We start from the raw sequence: 15270 nt of genomic DNA on the forward strand, positions 1-15270 counted from the left end.
GCAAAAGTTACTTACTCTGTTTGGGTTTCTTTTTCCTCATTTGTTGAGTGAAAAGATCAGAATAGCTGATCTTAAAAAACCTTGGGGATGGCAAGTTGGCATAACAGCCAGAATCAGAAAGATGGGGTTCTGTAACTTTAGGCAAATTATTTGACCCCTCCAAGCGTTTATTTTCTTACCTGTGATATAGGGACCATGTCTGTCTCACGGTGTTGTTAGAGAGTCCGTCATTTACATGGAGAGCATCTGAGACATAGTAAGTGCTCAGTGAACAGTGCTCCTCTCATTTCTTCAAGTAGGACATCGCTGGTTACAACCTAAATATCCAAGTGCAGCTTCTGGAGCCCACAGCACGCGAGGTGCTAAGGGAACGTCAGGCTCGTCTGCTGCCACGGAGAGACTTGAGATCCACTTGGAGGGACAGCATATGTCTGAACACATGCACGCCTGTGTGTGTGTGTGCCTATGCGGTTGGTAAATGATGCATTTATTTGGAGTATCTTCAAAATGGCTCTTTTCCTACTTTCCTTTGGGGGAGACAAATGATGAAGTAGAAAAACAATGTGAGCTCTGAAGCCAAAGAGACACATAATCAAATCTCAGCTCTGACAGTGACTGTCTATTTGAATGTGAGCAAAGAATTTAAACCCTCTAAGCCTCACTTTCCTCAACTCTGAAAATAGGAAGTGATACCTACCTTTCATGACCTGGGAGAGGAGTCGGAAAATGGGTACAAAGTGGCTGGCATTTGATGAGTGACAGCTTCGTTCCCAAATAGTCAAGTGTGGAGTCTGATATTAATCCATGGAGTGCAGGTTACCAGTGCCGCGGGTGCTTAGACAAGGGAGCAGCCAGGGTAGATCAAAGTAGACTAAGAGAACTTAAACATCCCTCTGACTCGTATGGCTTATTTGTCTCAAAAAGGGAATCCCAGAGTCCACTGGGATCCGGTTTAGACAGCCCAGCATAGGAACTTCCTTGGTGGTCCAGTGGCTAAGACTCCACACTCTCAATGCCAGGAACAGGGGTTTGATCCCTGGTCTGGGAACTAAGATCCTGCCTGCTTGTATGGTGCAGCCAAAAAATACATAAATAAACCAAGAAAAGGCTGGCCTAGGTCTGGATAACTATGGAAGCACTTGAAAGATGGGCTTAAGCATTCAGCCCTGATAGAAAAGGTCTTCCTTAAGAGCCACGGTGAAGTCAGTGAACACAGAACAGCTGCCGCGTGATCCAGGTGGTGCTTCTGGAAGACCCGGTAGCAACAGGCTGTCTGCTGGCTGAAGTGCTACCATGTGACGGCATTTTAAAGAAACATTCCTTTAAGAACTGCACTGCCCTTTAAAGGAGAGGTGCTCTTGTAAATCAAGTTTATATGAGAAGTACATGTGCCATTTAGATCCGTATTCTCAGCAATATAAATGTCCAAACCAGATCCTTTAGATTTCAAACCGGGTTTTTGTCGTTGTTAACAAAGCTGGACAACTTTAAACTCACTAGATAACAGCCAGATGTCCAGTTGGTTGAAGAGGATTGAAGCGTTTCTGGTTTTGAGGTTTGAATGAGAATCCCATCCTCGGTGTGTGTGCTTACCACACCTTATCGTGTTCCTCTGACTGAGGGACTTGACAACCCTGCTGTGCCAAGATCAACCTTGCATTCTAGAATCATTCTGTCTTTCCTTTTGAAGTGAGTTGTGGTGCCCTCCGATTCTCCTTCCTGTCTGAATTCCCTCCCCGCACCTATTCCCAATGTGGAAGAGTTAGTCGTCTCTCCTCTTCCTCAAAGATTAGCCACCAGAGCATACTCCCTGGCAATGGAAATGATGAATCTGGTCCTGCTGGGTCCTCAGCTCGTGGGCTTTTGCCATGTGGGAAAGAGGAGGAGAAAAAACAGAAGTTGTTGGATGACTTTGTCATCATGTATTCAGCACGGAAACCATGCTGGTTACAGATATACATTAAATGTGAGCTCCGGGATGTCAGCTTTGAAAGAGAATTAGAGACACACCTCAAACTTCAAAGGGAGGCACGGTTTTAGAATAAAAGCTACAGTTTAATAGGTATTGGAACAGAGACCTAGAAATTACAGGGGGTCTGCGTCCGCTTTGCAAACTGACATGCAATACTAATGTAAAAAAATATATATTAGCCTGCTGCCTAACACATAGCCCAATAATGTGGGGTTTTATTATTATCTTTGTTAGTATTACTATTTTTCTTCAGTTCTGTAGAGTTGCATCTGAGGCATGTTCACAAGATGGGGAGAAGCAGGCGGACAAAGAATGTTTATTAGAGGATGAGAACCACATGCAAGAAGCTGTCTTTGGGGCGGCGTCTGGATCTGGCCTCAGGCCTGTTTATTCAGAGTTTTTATTTGCAACTTGGTCAATAAACTGTGAAGCACATTTATCAAGTTTATGAGCTGGGTGGGCTCATTAATGCAATCTAAAATATAAGCAATAAGGATCTCAAAATACTGGCACGATGGGCGGAAGTTAGGATGTCCTGGGCTTTTTGTTTAATGAAGTTCAATGTGCCACCGTCCTGATGTGAGCAGGTCATCACATATTTTAACAGAGCCACACCATCCGGTTACCCGTTCCAGTGCTAGAACTTAATATAACCCAAGAGCAGTGTTAGAAATGTCTCTTCCAAAGGGATTCAGGAACAACCATGTGTCTGGACCAGATATAAGGGAATTTTAAAAGCAACATGATATTAATCAAGAAAAGTTTTTTTAAATGTATTTTATTAAAGTTAATTTCTGCTAAACGACAAAGTAGCTCAATTAGACATGTGTCCTTGGTGGCTCAGATGGTAAAGAATCTGCCTACAATGTGGAAGACCCAGGTTCAATCCCCAGGTCAGAAAGATCCCCTGGGGAAGGGAATGCAACCCACCCCAGTATTCTTGCCTGGAGAATCCCATGGACCAAGGAGCTTGGTGGGCTACAGTCCATGGGTTGCAAGGAGTTGGACGCAGCTGAGCGACTAACATTTTCATTTTCATGTTATATATTCTGTATCATATTCTTTTCTGGTACAGTTCATCACAGGATATAGAACATAGTCCCCTGTGCTATACGGTAGGACCTCATTGCTTATCTGTTCTCCGTGTGATCGTTTCCATCTGCTAATCCCAAACTTCTTCTCCGTCCCTCCCCACCCCTTTTCCCTCTTGGCAACCACAAATTTTTCTCTGTGTCTGTGAGTCTGTCTCTGTTTCATTGATAAGTTCACTTGTGTCATATTTTAGATTCCACATAAGTAATATCATATGATGCTTATCTTTGTCTGACTCCCTTCACTTACTGTGATAATCTCTAGGTCCATCTATCTTGTTGCAAATGGCAATATTTCATTCTTTTTATGACTGAGTGGCATTTCAGCGTGGATGTGTGTGTGTGTATGTATGTAAAGCATCTTCTTTATCCATTCATCTGTTGATGGACATTTAGATTTCTTCCATGTCTTGACTATTGTGAATGGTGCTTCTGTGAATATAGGGTGCATGTATGCTTTTGAATTCGAATTGTGTCTGCATATATGCCCAGGAGCGGGATTCCTGGATCACACAGCAACCCTGTTCTTAGTTTTTGAGGGAGCTCCACACTGTTTGCCACAGTGGCTGCTCCAGTATACATTCCCATCAACCGTGTAGGGGGTTCCCTAAGAAAAGCCTCAAGGAGGTCAGGCAGGCCGAGATGATGCCACTTCTCCCCAGCATGTGCAAAAATCCCTTCCATTCATTGAGTGCTTACTCTGTGCAAGCGCTGTGCTAGGCGCCTCACACACCTCACCTTCACACCAGCCACTTCCACACACTGAAGCACGTAGATCCACACGCTTACTCACCCATTCAGATAGTTCTAGGACTGTAAGAAAGGTGATCATGACTCAGTTGAGACCTCTTCTATGTTCCTCCTGGTGATCACTCACTAACCGCACCGCTGCCCCCAGAGCCACCAAGGAGAAGGTCCACGCCAACTGACCCGATGCTTTGCTGATGTCCTCGGAGTCTGCCGCCGCTCCCCTGCCACTCGAGAGGCGGTGGAGAAAACTCTCTGTGTGAAGCTCAGCTCCGGGAGCAGCTGCTCAGGGAAGAGAGACACCCTTGGCACCCATGCAGCCTGCTTCTCCCCAGGGCACGCCCAGCTTGAGGGCAGCTGAGCTGGGTTGGGTAAGGGGCTCTCCAACCACCAGCGTCCTCCCCAAAACTACTCCTGCAGGACGCTGGCTCCCCCAGAGTCCTTACTTCCATGGACGAGTTCTCTTCCCATTTCTTAGAATTTTTATTTCTGCTCCTCCCGTACCCCCTGACTTCTAGAAAAGGCTGTACACACCTGAGCCCTCATTGCAACATAGTTCAAGTTGTTCTTACCGCCGTACATACACCTCGCAGCATCTCTGTCGCCCGTGGAAAGGAAGGTCCTGACATCTGCCCTGGCAGGAGCTGCCCTGTGGCCGGACCCCAGCCCGCACACGTAGATGAGTCTCAGCTCTGCCTCGGGCATGACTCTCCCTTCACGGGCTTTGTCGTGTGTATTCCTCAGAACACCGTCTAATCGCCCACTTCGGTGTGTGGACTGAGGTTCAGAGATGTGCGGTTGACTTGCCCAGGCTGCGCAGCTACAGCAGTGAGTCTGAACCTGGCTCCAAGTCCAAGTCTGAGCAGGTTGCCGTACGTGTGTCAGACCCCGAAGGGCAGCTAGGCTCTCGTGTCTCACTACCCGATTTGGGGTCCTTCTAACCGGATACTTCAACTTTCCCCATCGTGAAGGTTATGCCCGTAAGCCAGTGTGCAAATGGAAAGTGCAAGATGGTTTTGAATGGCTCCGGGAGACAACTCTAAACATTTAACCCATCATGTGCTGCAAAGTTATCTTCTTTCCATTCTACTCCATTTCCTCTGGTGACATTAATTGTAAGATCTCTTCTTGGTATTAAGAAGCATTTTTTACTGTGTTTACACTTGATGATCTCTCTTTTTAACAAAGACTTAAAAATAATTAGAATTTGATGAGCACCATTACACATTGCAGTGGTTTTAATACGTTCTTCTGGTTACGGGGAGGATGTTGATATGACGTTCATGTTAAGCTGTTTTCTTTTAAAATACATTTGTTTAAATGAAAAGATAGTCAACTTAAAGAAAAATATCAAGAAAAATATCAAGTAAATATAGATGGTACACGGACAGGTCAAGAATTGTGAAAACACTATGCAGATTACTTTGAGAAATGGTCCACTGGACTAATTCCCAACATAAGGAGTGTTTTGCTGGGTAGTATAGCTTTAAAGTAGGAGACAGCCATATCTTTAGGAACAGACGATACTTACAACGCCAACTCCTGAAACATTAGCAGGATCAGGAGGAGCGGAGCCATGGTGAAGATGACAGAAGCCTCGCTGTCTGGAGGCGTCCCTTCCGCATCCCAGCCTCACCTGCTCTCAGCTCTCAGCTTCCTCTGGAAAACACTGAGCCGTCAACGGCCAAGAACTTTCCCAACACAGGAAACCAGTGCACAGACCAGTCTCCTTCCAGCCCCCTGCGCAGCAGAGAGAGCCTGGAAAGCCAGCAGGGCTGTTCTCACATGGTGGGAGGGTTTTTTCAGCTCAGTGTATACAATATATTGACTCTTGAAACTTTTGTGGGTCAGGTTTAAGGCAGTCTGCTTAAAATGTCATATAATTCTTTGCCTTTCCATAGGATTAAACAGTACCCGAGTGGTCTCGGGAAGAAAGGGTGTGGTTCCAAGACGGCTACGCTACTTGCAATTGCTTCTGAATGTTCCATGATTTTCCAACAATCAGAAGCTTCCAGAAAACCCACAATCCATTTTAGGGATATTTTTCTGTGCTCAGGTAAGCTTCAGTGTGAGAAGAAGATAAGTAGAAATTAGTGGTCAAATCTGAGGATCTCATCTAGAAGAGAAAGCTCTGGTAGAAGAGAAAGAAGCTCACACAGTTACCAAAAAATGTTTCTGATCCTTCAAATCATCATGACAGGGGGGAAAACTGGCTTCTGGAACCATTTCCATCATTTTCTAGTTTTATCATCCTGAACAAGTAACTCCAGCTCTCTGTACTTTGTTTCTTGCTGTGTAAGTGAAGATCAGCATACTGACTGCTTGGGACTGCTTTAAGTCAGATGATGTTTACAAAGCGCCAGATAAAGAGGATATGTTTGTAAATGTCAGGTCCCTTCTCTCTCGCACACTGCATGTTTTCAAGGTAAAAATAAAGGCAGGGCTTGGGACAAAATCAACATAGATGGGGCTTCCTTGATGGCTCAGTGGGAAAGAATCCGCCTGCCAATGCAGGAGACACGGGTTCAATCCCTGAAGATCTCACATGCCTCGGAGCAGCTAAGCCCGAGCGTCACAACTGTTGAGCCTGTGATCTACAGCCCAGGAGCCAAGCCTCTGAGCCCACATCCCACAGCTGCTGAAGCTCACGATCCGCAACAAGAGAAGCCACCGCAGTGAGAAGTCCTGGCCCCGCAACTTGAGAGCAGCCCCTGCTTGCTGCGACTGGAGAGAAGCCGGGGGCAGCAACAGAGACCCAGCACAGGCAAAGAGAAATAAATAAATAAACACCAACATAGAAAGAGTTCTTGCCCTGGCGCCCAAGAGAAGAGATGCAAGGGATTAACAGGGTTTGAAGCTGGGTATGTTGGACCCCAGCCTTCTGGCCCTCCGTAGAAATATTTTAACCAGATTGTTCTTTGGCGCAATGATCTTGGCCCACATCGAAGGCTGGTAAGAAGCAGCTTCAGATGCTGGCCACCGCCCGACCATCAGGATAAGGCTGAGGACCCTGCTAATGACATCAGTGCCTGCTTCCTCTCAGAGGATCACAGGATGGATTGCTCTGGACATATTACCAGAATTTTCCCGAGCAGCTCATGCGTCTTACCCAACAGTGACTATCTCGTGTGACAGATCGTAGGTCCCTCTTTTCAACAGCTACCAGGAACTGTCAAGGCAAATGTGGTATTACTACTTGCCCGAAGCCCAGGCCGCCGTTTGTGTTTTCTGTAGCATCCCCTCATCACTCCATTTGTAGTCAGGCTGCGTCTGTATGTTTATTGTTCCTTCATTGCATTTTAAAATACATCATTTAATTTACGCTGTTTGTATTTGTATTAGCCTCGTTTGAGTTCTTCTTGGAACAAGGTGTATATAAGCAATATCCAAAAATGGCACCAGAAAGCCGTCAGCCCTGGTTTTGGTAACATCCTAACTCTTGCTTTTGTTTTTATCTTCCCTTTAGTCAGTTAAAGAGGATTCAGTCCCCACAGGTGCAGAGGAGAATGTAAGTTACACACGAAATGACAGAATCATTCCATGTTCATCTCTGGCGTGAGGGAACCGCTGGGCACGTCAGCTCCGGGGTTGTGGGTTCTCGCATGCTCCAAGTGTGATTCATCCGCTGTAGACTCTTTCACCCTTTCACGTGATTAGTGACTATGGGGGAATGACTTTGGATCAATAGTTGTAATGCCCATTGAATCAATGCAGATAAAATGCAGAATCAGAGCACGCATTTAGCATTTGTTACCATTTAGGGGCTGAAAGAGTCTACTCAACCCAAGAACATCTTGCTCCTTCCTTAAGGGACACGATACTGCACCCTCTGCTTCATTTTACTTGGATTGCTCTTTCGCTTTTATTTCCATGGCAACCTAGATTCTCTACTAACCGTGGACGGTACCCAGGACAGGTACCCAGGCATCAGAGCATACTGCTGCAATAGATGCTGTGAGACATTCTCTCGGAAAGGAGAGCTGACTCCATGGGTCTACACTTGACAGACACAAGTTGAGCCTCACTCTCTTTGGGGGCTTTAATTTCCAAGAGTGATGGTCAAGACTTTCAAGACACTGCATTCATGTCTAAGAAGATGGCTCCGTGTAAGCCGTCACACAAATGTATCATTCCAAAACATGTTCCAGGGAGATGAACAAATTGGCCTTGAGAGTGTCAGACCCAAAGCAGCAGCTGTCTGCTCTAAAAGAAGTGCAGTCTTTGGAAAAAATGTTAAAAGTGGGCTACTAAGTTCACAACTCCTTAAGATAGAAACTGATTGTTACCATTTTGCCAAAGCAAAATATGTTTGGCTCTTCTGAGATGTCTCTTGTTTGAGTGCCATGGACGGGGCTTGTGTTTTCACTTTTATTCAATTGCTGGAACTGAGCAGAAGTGGGAAATCCAAATATGTCCAGAAATGTTGTCTGTGGTGTGGAGTAAAAATTGGAATGGCTATGTCGTAATTCTCGCTGGGAGAGAGAGCTCTGGAATCTGCTTTGTTGCTGCTGTTGCTTCTTTCTCTTTCCTCCCTCCCTCCTTCCTGTCTTCCTTCTTCCTTCCTTCTCTCTCCCTCCCTTCTCCTTCTCCCTCCCCCTTTTTGGAGCCAAACTTACTAGCTTGTAAACCTCAGGACTCTTGTAACTCCAGAAAATTCTCATGAGTTTACTGGCTATTTTCTAGAGAATCTAACTCTCCATTTCAGCACCCTACAAGGGGGAACTCTATGAGTCTTCTTCCCAGGAACTTTAAATTTAAAAGCTGCAGGTTAAATCCAAAGCATCTGTCAGCTTCCAAGTTCCATGTTTTTTGAAGTGAAACGTCTTTTTGTATGCCTGTGTGTAGGAATCCTGAGGAATCCCGTGTCTCTTGCAGCTTGCATATCCAAATGCAGAGCAGATCTCTAACTGGCAAATATAAAGTGTCTCATTTTCTACTGTGAAATTTAGAACACAAAAATAACATGAATTAGAGTTAAATGATTGATACCAAATGATAACACAAAATCAGATCAAGATGCAAGCGAATGCAAAATATTTTGTCAAGAAAATAAAGAAGCATTTTAAAATGCTTTAAATTGCTTAGCCCTACCAATAATGTTCTCATTTTAAGATTCCACATTTCATCTCCTAATTGACAACTAGTTGAAAAGAATACGGTAAATAGGTTGCGATCTTGGCCCCATTACCCCCAGGCTGTGCTACCTTTTGGACCTCAGTTTACTCATCTCTTAAATGGCTGTAATAATATGACTTACCCCTTGTAAGAATCCTTATTCTTGTGAGAATTATATGAATAATGCCTGAAACACAAAAGAACTCAGTAATTCAGGGGTTGGCAAACTGCAGTTCATGGGCCAAATCTAGCCCATCATCTGTGTTTGTATGACCCACAGGCTAAGTAAGAATGGTTCTTACATTTTGAATGGTTGGAAAAAAAAATCAAAAGAAGAATAATATTTTGTGATATATGAAAATTATACAAAATTCAAATTTCAGCATGTATAGATAAAGTTTTATTAGAACACAGACTCCTTCCTTCCTTTGCCCAGTCTATGGCTGGGGCTGCAGGGGCCGAGTGGAGTCGTCTCAGGCCTTTTGCAGGAAGTCTGTCGCCCCACCGCACATGCGGTGTAGCATCGGGAAGTGGGCGCTTCCCAGGCATCAGGGTTTCTACTTCGTCGTGAAATTACACACCTCCCAACTGACTCAGTGTCCACATGGAGTGAAGATGTATGAAAAACAATTAATCAGTTTAATTTCCTTCTCCTGTACAAAAGAGGTGGTGTGAGTCAAAGCAATGGACTGTACTCTAAACTTCCAGAACGGGACAAATAGGTGTCATTAACCACATTACAAGAGCCCTTTCACTCCCAACTTCTTATGGCTAAAATGTGGTTGAATTTACTTTAAAAAAATATCTCTACCATGAGTTCCCAAAACTGATCTGTCAACCAGCCCAAATCAAAGAGCAGAGCGATTTCAAATTTTTTCATGAAAAGAAAAGTTTTTGAAACCAATGAACTCTTTTCATAGAATAAACCTCTGGTTCTATCAGGGGAAAGTTTTTATTTATCCCGATTACAGAGAATATTGAATCCTTTCATTATAATCTGAAAACATCTGGAACACTGGTTAACCTGAGGTCGTGTTCTAACTCATGAGGGGAGAAGAGCTTTCCTTCCCAAGAAGCTCCGAGATCAGGGGAACAGGTAGTTCGGTTGTTTTTCTTAGTGAGGAAGTGGTCAGTTGCAAGTGAGAGAACACCCAGCTCTACCTGGAGAAAAAGAAAGTGAAATTTGTTGGCCCTCACGCTCTCCCTTGGCTCAGCCTTCTGGCCTGGCTACTTTCTCAGATTTTCAACAGCACGTCAGCCAGTGCAGAATAAAGGAGAGACCCGTCCAGCAGCAACCCTACAGAATAAAGGAGAGACCCATCCAGCAGCAACCCTACATGGCCTGGAATTTGTTCTTTTTCATTGACTTAAATGGGTTTGCATGCTTTATTAGTCAGCATCGGCTGGGTTGTATTGCAGTAACAACCAAGCCCCAGTGCCAGGGCTTTTCAATAGCAAAAATCCTTTGCCCCTTCACTTATGCTGTGTATCAGCTGTGAGTTGGGTATAAAAGTAAAATCACTACAATATCTTTGCAATCAAGTAACATGTTATAAATGACAGGTTATAAATCAAATCAGAAAGAATCTAAAAAAATTCTAAAATAAAAATTGTCAATATTATCAGTATTATCATGGCATAGGTGAAGTTTAAGTGGAGGAAACCTATTTTGCTATAAATCACTTTCTGAAACTCATAGCTCTAGTAAAAACTATAGAAACCAAATTTCAAGAGTAAATATGGTATAATATTAGAGGCAAAAGTGAAACCTTCTGCTGAAATGTGTATTGTTGGTGTGAATTGCACTAGCCATCTTCCTGCAACATATAACATGCCCTACTGAAATCAAGGGCCTCCCTGGTAGCTCAGTGGTAAAGAATCCACCTGCCAATGTGGATGATGTAGGTTCAGTCCCTGGTCTGGGAAGATCCCATGCAGAAGGAAATGGCAACCCATGCCAATACGCCTGCCTGGACATGACCCTATGGACAGAGAAGCCTGGTGAGCTACAGACCATGGGGTTGCAAAACATTGGACACGACTTAGCAATTAAATGACAGTTGAAATCAAGCAAAGGAGATTTAATTCTAAAATATAGTGCAAATCTGGGTTTCACTATGCCCATCACACCCAAAGTTAAAATGTTCAGAGGCAGTCATATATTCTGAATAAGGAATAGCATTTTTTCCAAAGCTCTGGCCTGGAAAGAAATCAGAAAACTATCCAAATAAAAATCAAATTCTCATGTCTGTATATGTAAATAAGATCCTCACTTAGCTCAAATCCTTCTAGATTTCCACACTGGATGTTAATGGATCTTTTTTTCCCCCTTGGCTGCTGAAAGCCAACTTCTTGGCCTGACTTCAAAGCTAATGAGAGTCTCCAGAAGTCTCTTTTTTTCCCCTACTGAAACAGTTGTGTTTTGAAGAATGGACTGTGGGCTAGGATTTATAAGGTGACGCCTCTTGACATTTGGAAAGGCCCAGCAAGAAACCACTGCCGCTCAAAGTTGATTTACAAAGTTATTGCCATATGGTCATTTTATCATATGAGTAATTGTCCCTCTTGTCCCTACACCACACACACACACACACACACACACACAGGTAACTTGCTGGTTCAACCACACAGAAATTCTAAACCCAGAGTCAGTGAGTTAGTCTCTGTTCATCACCTACCTAACGGCCATTCCTCATTCCTGCACCCTTTTCCCCTTGGTCTTAGGTAAGCTTCGTCACTACCACAGCTTCAAGTATTTGGTTGTGATTTGTCTGAACCAAATCCCATTTTCTTCAGCAATAATTAACCTAGGGATAAGGATGTGACCTACATTTGGCCAATGAGATGTACTCTGAGTTAGAGGATCAAAATACAGAAATTCACTTGGAGGAAAGTTTTGGTTGTGACCTTCCTTCCTTCTCAGGACATTGGGTTGAGGATGTGATACCTGAGGCTGTGGCAGCTACTTTATGCCCATAAGGTAGCAAATAAAAGGGTGGAAAGCCAAGAATGGCAGAGTCAGAGCGTAGCAAGAGCCCAGGTTCTTAGAAACTTTGTGGAGCCACCAAGCCAACCCCATAACGTCCTGTTCCATACTGTTATTTGTTAAGACACTATTAGATATTTGGTTACTGGTAAACAGCTCCATCCTCATTGAAATGGCTAATTACCTGTTGGTATGATATTGGTTATATCATTCACTCATTCAGATGCTTCATCTGTAGACTAGACTGAGCTTGCTTGAGTAACTCAGTAATCCTTTACTGAGGTAACATATTAAAAATACTTTGCACATCTGACATAATAAGACATAGTTGTTGATATCTTTCCTAAACAATGGAGTTGTGCATGGTGGGCGATTCCAGATAATTCATGCCCACACTCTCAAAGTGACAACCACTGGTATTAACTGAATGCTTACTGTGTCTCAGGCACAGTTCTAAGAACTTTAAATATGTTGCCTGATTTAATTCTCAAAACAACTTTCTGATGTGTCGTACTATCCGCATCAAGAGATGAGAAAACCCGGGTGCGGGGACGTTGAGTGGGGACCTTGGCTTGGAGCCCCTGGGAGGGGCGGAGCCTGGATTTAGGCGCAGGCTGGCTGGCGCCGCACCCCGCACTCACAGTCACCGTAGCAGACTGCCGACTCTTCGGCTGGAGCTTATTTTACAGAAATGAAATTGAATTAAGTCGGTCCCGGATGTAGAAATCCAGGACCACACTTGACCGCCAATTCAGTCTCTTATTTGGCCCTAGTCAATGCCTGGTTTCCTAAAGACAGGCCTGGGTCAAAGTTCAGCATCCCAGCAGCAGAAACCTCGTTACAAACATGCTTTGTTGGCCAGCGCAGTACTTCTAGCCTCTAACATCCTTTGGTGGGACGACTTGCTTTCGTTTGCCACAGTCCCCTCCTTTCTGTCTTAGGCCTGGCCAGTCCATGATGGCACCACCTACCTTGCATTCTGGGACTCTTGACTTTATAATTCCCCAACCCAGACCTTAGATCACAAAGAGGAAATGCTGGAACTTGTCAATTCCCTAAGAAACGGAAGGTGGGGAGAGAGTGCTATGATTTAATCACCATGTTTTAGGATGTGTCTGTATGTTGATCTGTTGATGGATGCCTTCTTGCTTCAACTGACAATATAGAATGAAGGGTCCTTCTCAATTCAGATCATTTGGGTTATTTACAAACCAGTGATATTTTCTGCATGAAGAAAGGAAAATATTTTCTCCACGATCATGCTGTGTTTCTGGAAATGACTCTGTTCCCCTCCCCTCAACCCTAACAGCAAGAAAAGAATTTGGAGGAAGCTAGGGGTCTGGTACCAGCCAAAACAAATGCAGAGATGCCATTGGCTCTAGAGACTTCTCTCTGAGGCAGAGATGGCAAGCGTTTGTGGAAACGGCCAGATAGTGACTGTTTCAGATTTTGCTGGCTACATAGGGTTTCTGTTGCCAATTTTTCCATCTTTTTAAACAATTTTTCCAACCCTTTAAAAATGTAGAATCTATTCTTAGCTCAGGGGCCATCCCCAAGCAGACTCTGGAAAGAATTTGGTAGAAGTTTGCCAACCCCTGCCTGCGGAAACAAAAAGGAAGCTATAAAACTCTGTCTAGGCCAGGTGTCCTGTTGCCAGGACAAATGCAAACACAAAAGCCGCCCCAGGTGTAGCGAGCACAGCGCAGAGGGAGTGAGGCGACGCAGACAGACAGGTCTGGAGTCGGGGCTCAGGTGAGTTGTCTGAGGGCAGGGCTCCTGTCTCAGCGCCACGTCAGCCAACCGCTCAGACAGCTCGCTGAGGACCGCGCGGGGCTGAGCGTGGACCGCGCGGGGCTGAGCGTGGACCGCGCGGGGCTGAGCGAGGACCGCGCGGGGCTGAGCGTGGACCGCGCGGGGCTGAGCGTGCCTTTGTCGAGTTCACCCTGCTTCTGAGAGCAGGAACTCCAGTGAAGCAACAGGAGCAAATGGCTCGTCTGAGGAGGAGTGGGAAATGGTACTGAGGAAGTCAAGGCCTTGAAAGAGAGGGCTTCCCGCCATCCTTTCCGCGAGGAGGTGGTTTCTCTCCGCGGTGGGGAGCTAGGCTGTGCGGTGGGAACCCTCCTGCCACCGTCCTCAGGTTCAGACTCTCAAGTAAATGGTGACGCCCGATTTTCCCGTGAGCCGGGTGTGACTCTCCTCTACGGGAGCCCAAATCTAATAGGGTCTAATAGAGTGAAAAGGGTGCTGAATGTGCCGTGAAGGGCCTTTCTTAAAAGGGCGTCCCCAGCCGCAGCTTGTGGCCTCAGCGGGCGGGACGTTTGCCCCTTCTGAATCCATCCCCAGCCGCAGCTTGTGGCTTCAGCGGGCGGGACGGTTGCCCCTTCTGAATCCATCCCCAGCCGCAGCTTGTGGCCTCAGCGGGCGGGACGTTTGCCCCTTCTGAATCCATGTCTTTGGCGAGCACGTGGTGTGGCGGGCTGCTTCCTGACGACGTGCCCGTGCAGAAACGGCTCTAGGCTCCAAACGGCAGCAAGCGTGTGGGTGAGGGGACAAGCAGGACCCACTGTATAAAACATGTCTGGGGATGGTTTTTCCCCCCACTGTCTTGTCACCTGGCCGAACAATCCAGGTGGTGTGTGAATCACCAGTAGAGGCTGTCAAGTCTGAGGAAGTAGAATCAGCCTTACAAACCGCGGATCTCGGCGAAGAAGCAGAGCGCACACCTGAGCCCGCAGAAGAAACACCGAGGAGGGAAGAACGCAAAGCCTCGAGGCCCTCCCTGATGGCGCTCCTCAGACAGATGGTAAGCTCTGCTTCCGGTTCAGGGCAGCTGACATGCCCGCACCAGCTTCTGAGACCAAGAGCCCAAGGCAGGTGGTCAGCCAGGGCTCTAGGTAGCATGGAAGGAATACCAACTAAACACCAAAAATCCCTTTCATCCTGCTGATTCAATCACAGAGAATGTCTCCTCGTTGTTTATTTTCCTTAACCCTTCAGTTCACTTCAGTTCAGTTCAGTTGCTCAGTCGTGTCCAACTCCCAGCACGCCAGGCCTCCCTGTCCATCACCAACTCCTGGAGTTCACTCAGACTCATGTGCATTGAGTCAGTGATGCCATCCAGTAGCCCTTAACCCCTGCTAACTTCCTTCTTAACAAAGGAAGAGGTCGCCTAGGCTCCTGAGCCATGGCAGCCAACAGTAACCACCTGGAAATTGTGTTATTTACTTTTAATTTTATTTATTTTTAAAAGTTTCCTTCTGTTTTTGGCAAGCGGTTCTGCTTTCCTCATTATGGTAATAATATGCAGTTTCCTTTGAAAATACGCTTCCTTCCATAAAGAACATAAGGCGTTTTTAAAG

At 45.5% G+C, this 15270-nt stretch overlaps 1 protein-coding gene across 10 annotated transcripts in view; it reads left to right on the forward strand.

Annotated features, from left to right (window-relative positions):
* The window catches only part of BCAS1 (brain enriched myelin associated protein 1), a 99324-nt gene that overhangs the window by 68977 nt on the left and 15077 nt on the right, over window positions 1–15270 (forward strand). For 4 of the 10 annotated variants that reach the window (XM_006063672.4, XM_044927500.2, XM_006063669.4 and 1 more), the window contains 2 exons: window positions 7277–7318; window positions 14541–14714. The exons of 3 other annotated variants lie outside the window; for them this stretch is intronic. In XM_006063672.4, the coding sequence (XP_006063734.4) occupies window positions 7277–7318; window positions 14541–14714 (216 nt within the window). The remainder of the gene's footprint in view (window positions 1–7276; window positions 7319–14540; window positions 14715–15270) is intronic. 3 more of the 10 variants (XM_044927499.2, XM_006063670.4, XM_025263268.3) reach the window with 2 other exon arrangements.

The sequence above is a fragment of the Bubalus bubalis genome, chromosome 14 (genome assembly GCF_019923935.1).
Source record: "Bubalus bubalis isolate 160015118507 breed Murrah chromosome 14, NDDB_SH_1, whole genome shotgun sequence".
NCBI lineage: Eukaryota > Metazoa > Chordata > Mammalia > Artiodactyla > Bovidae > Bubalus > Bubalus bubalis.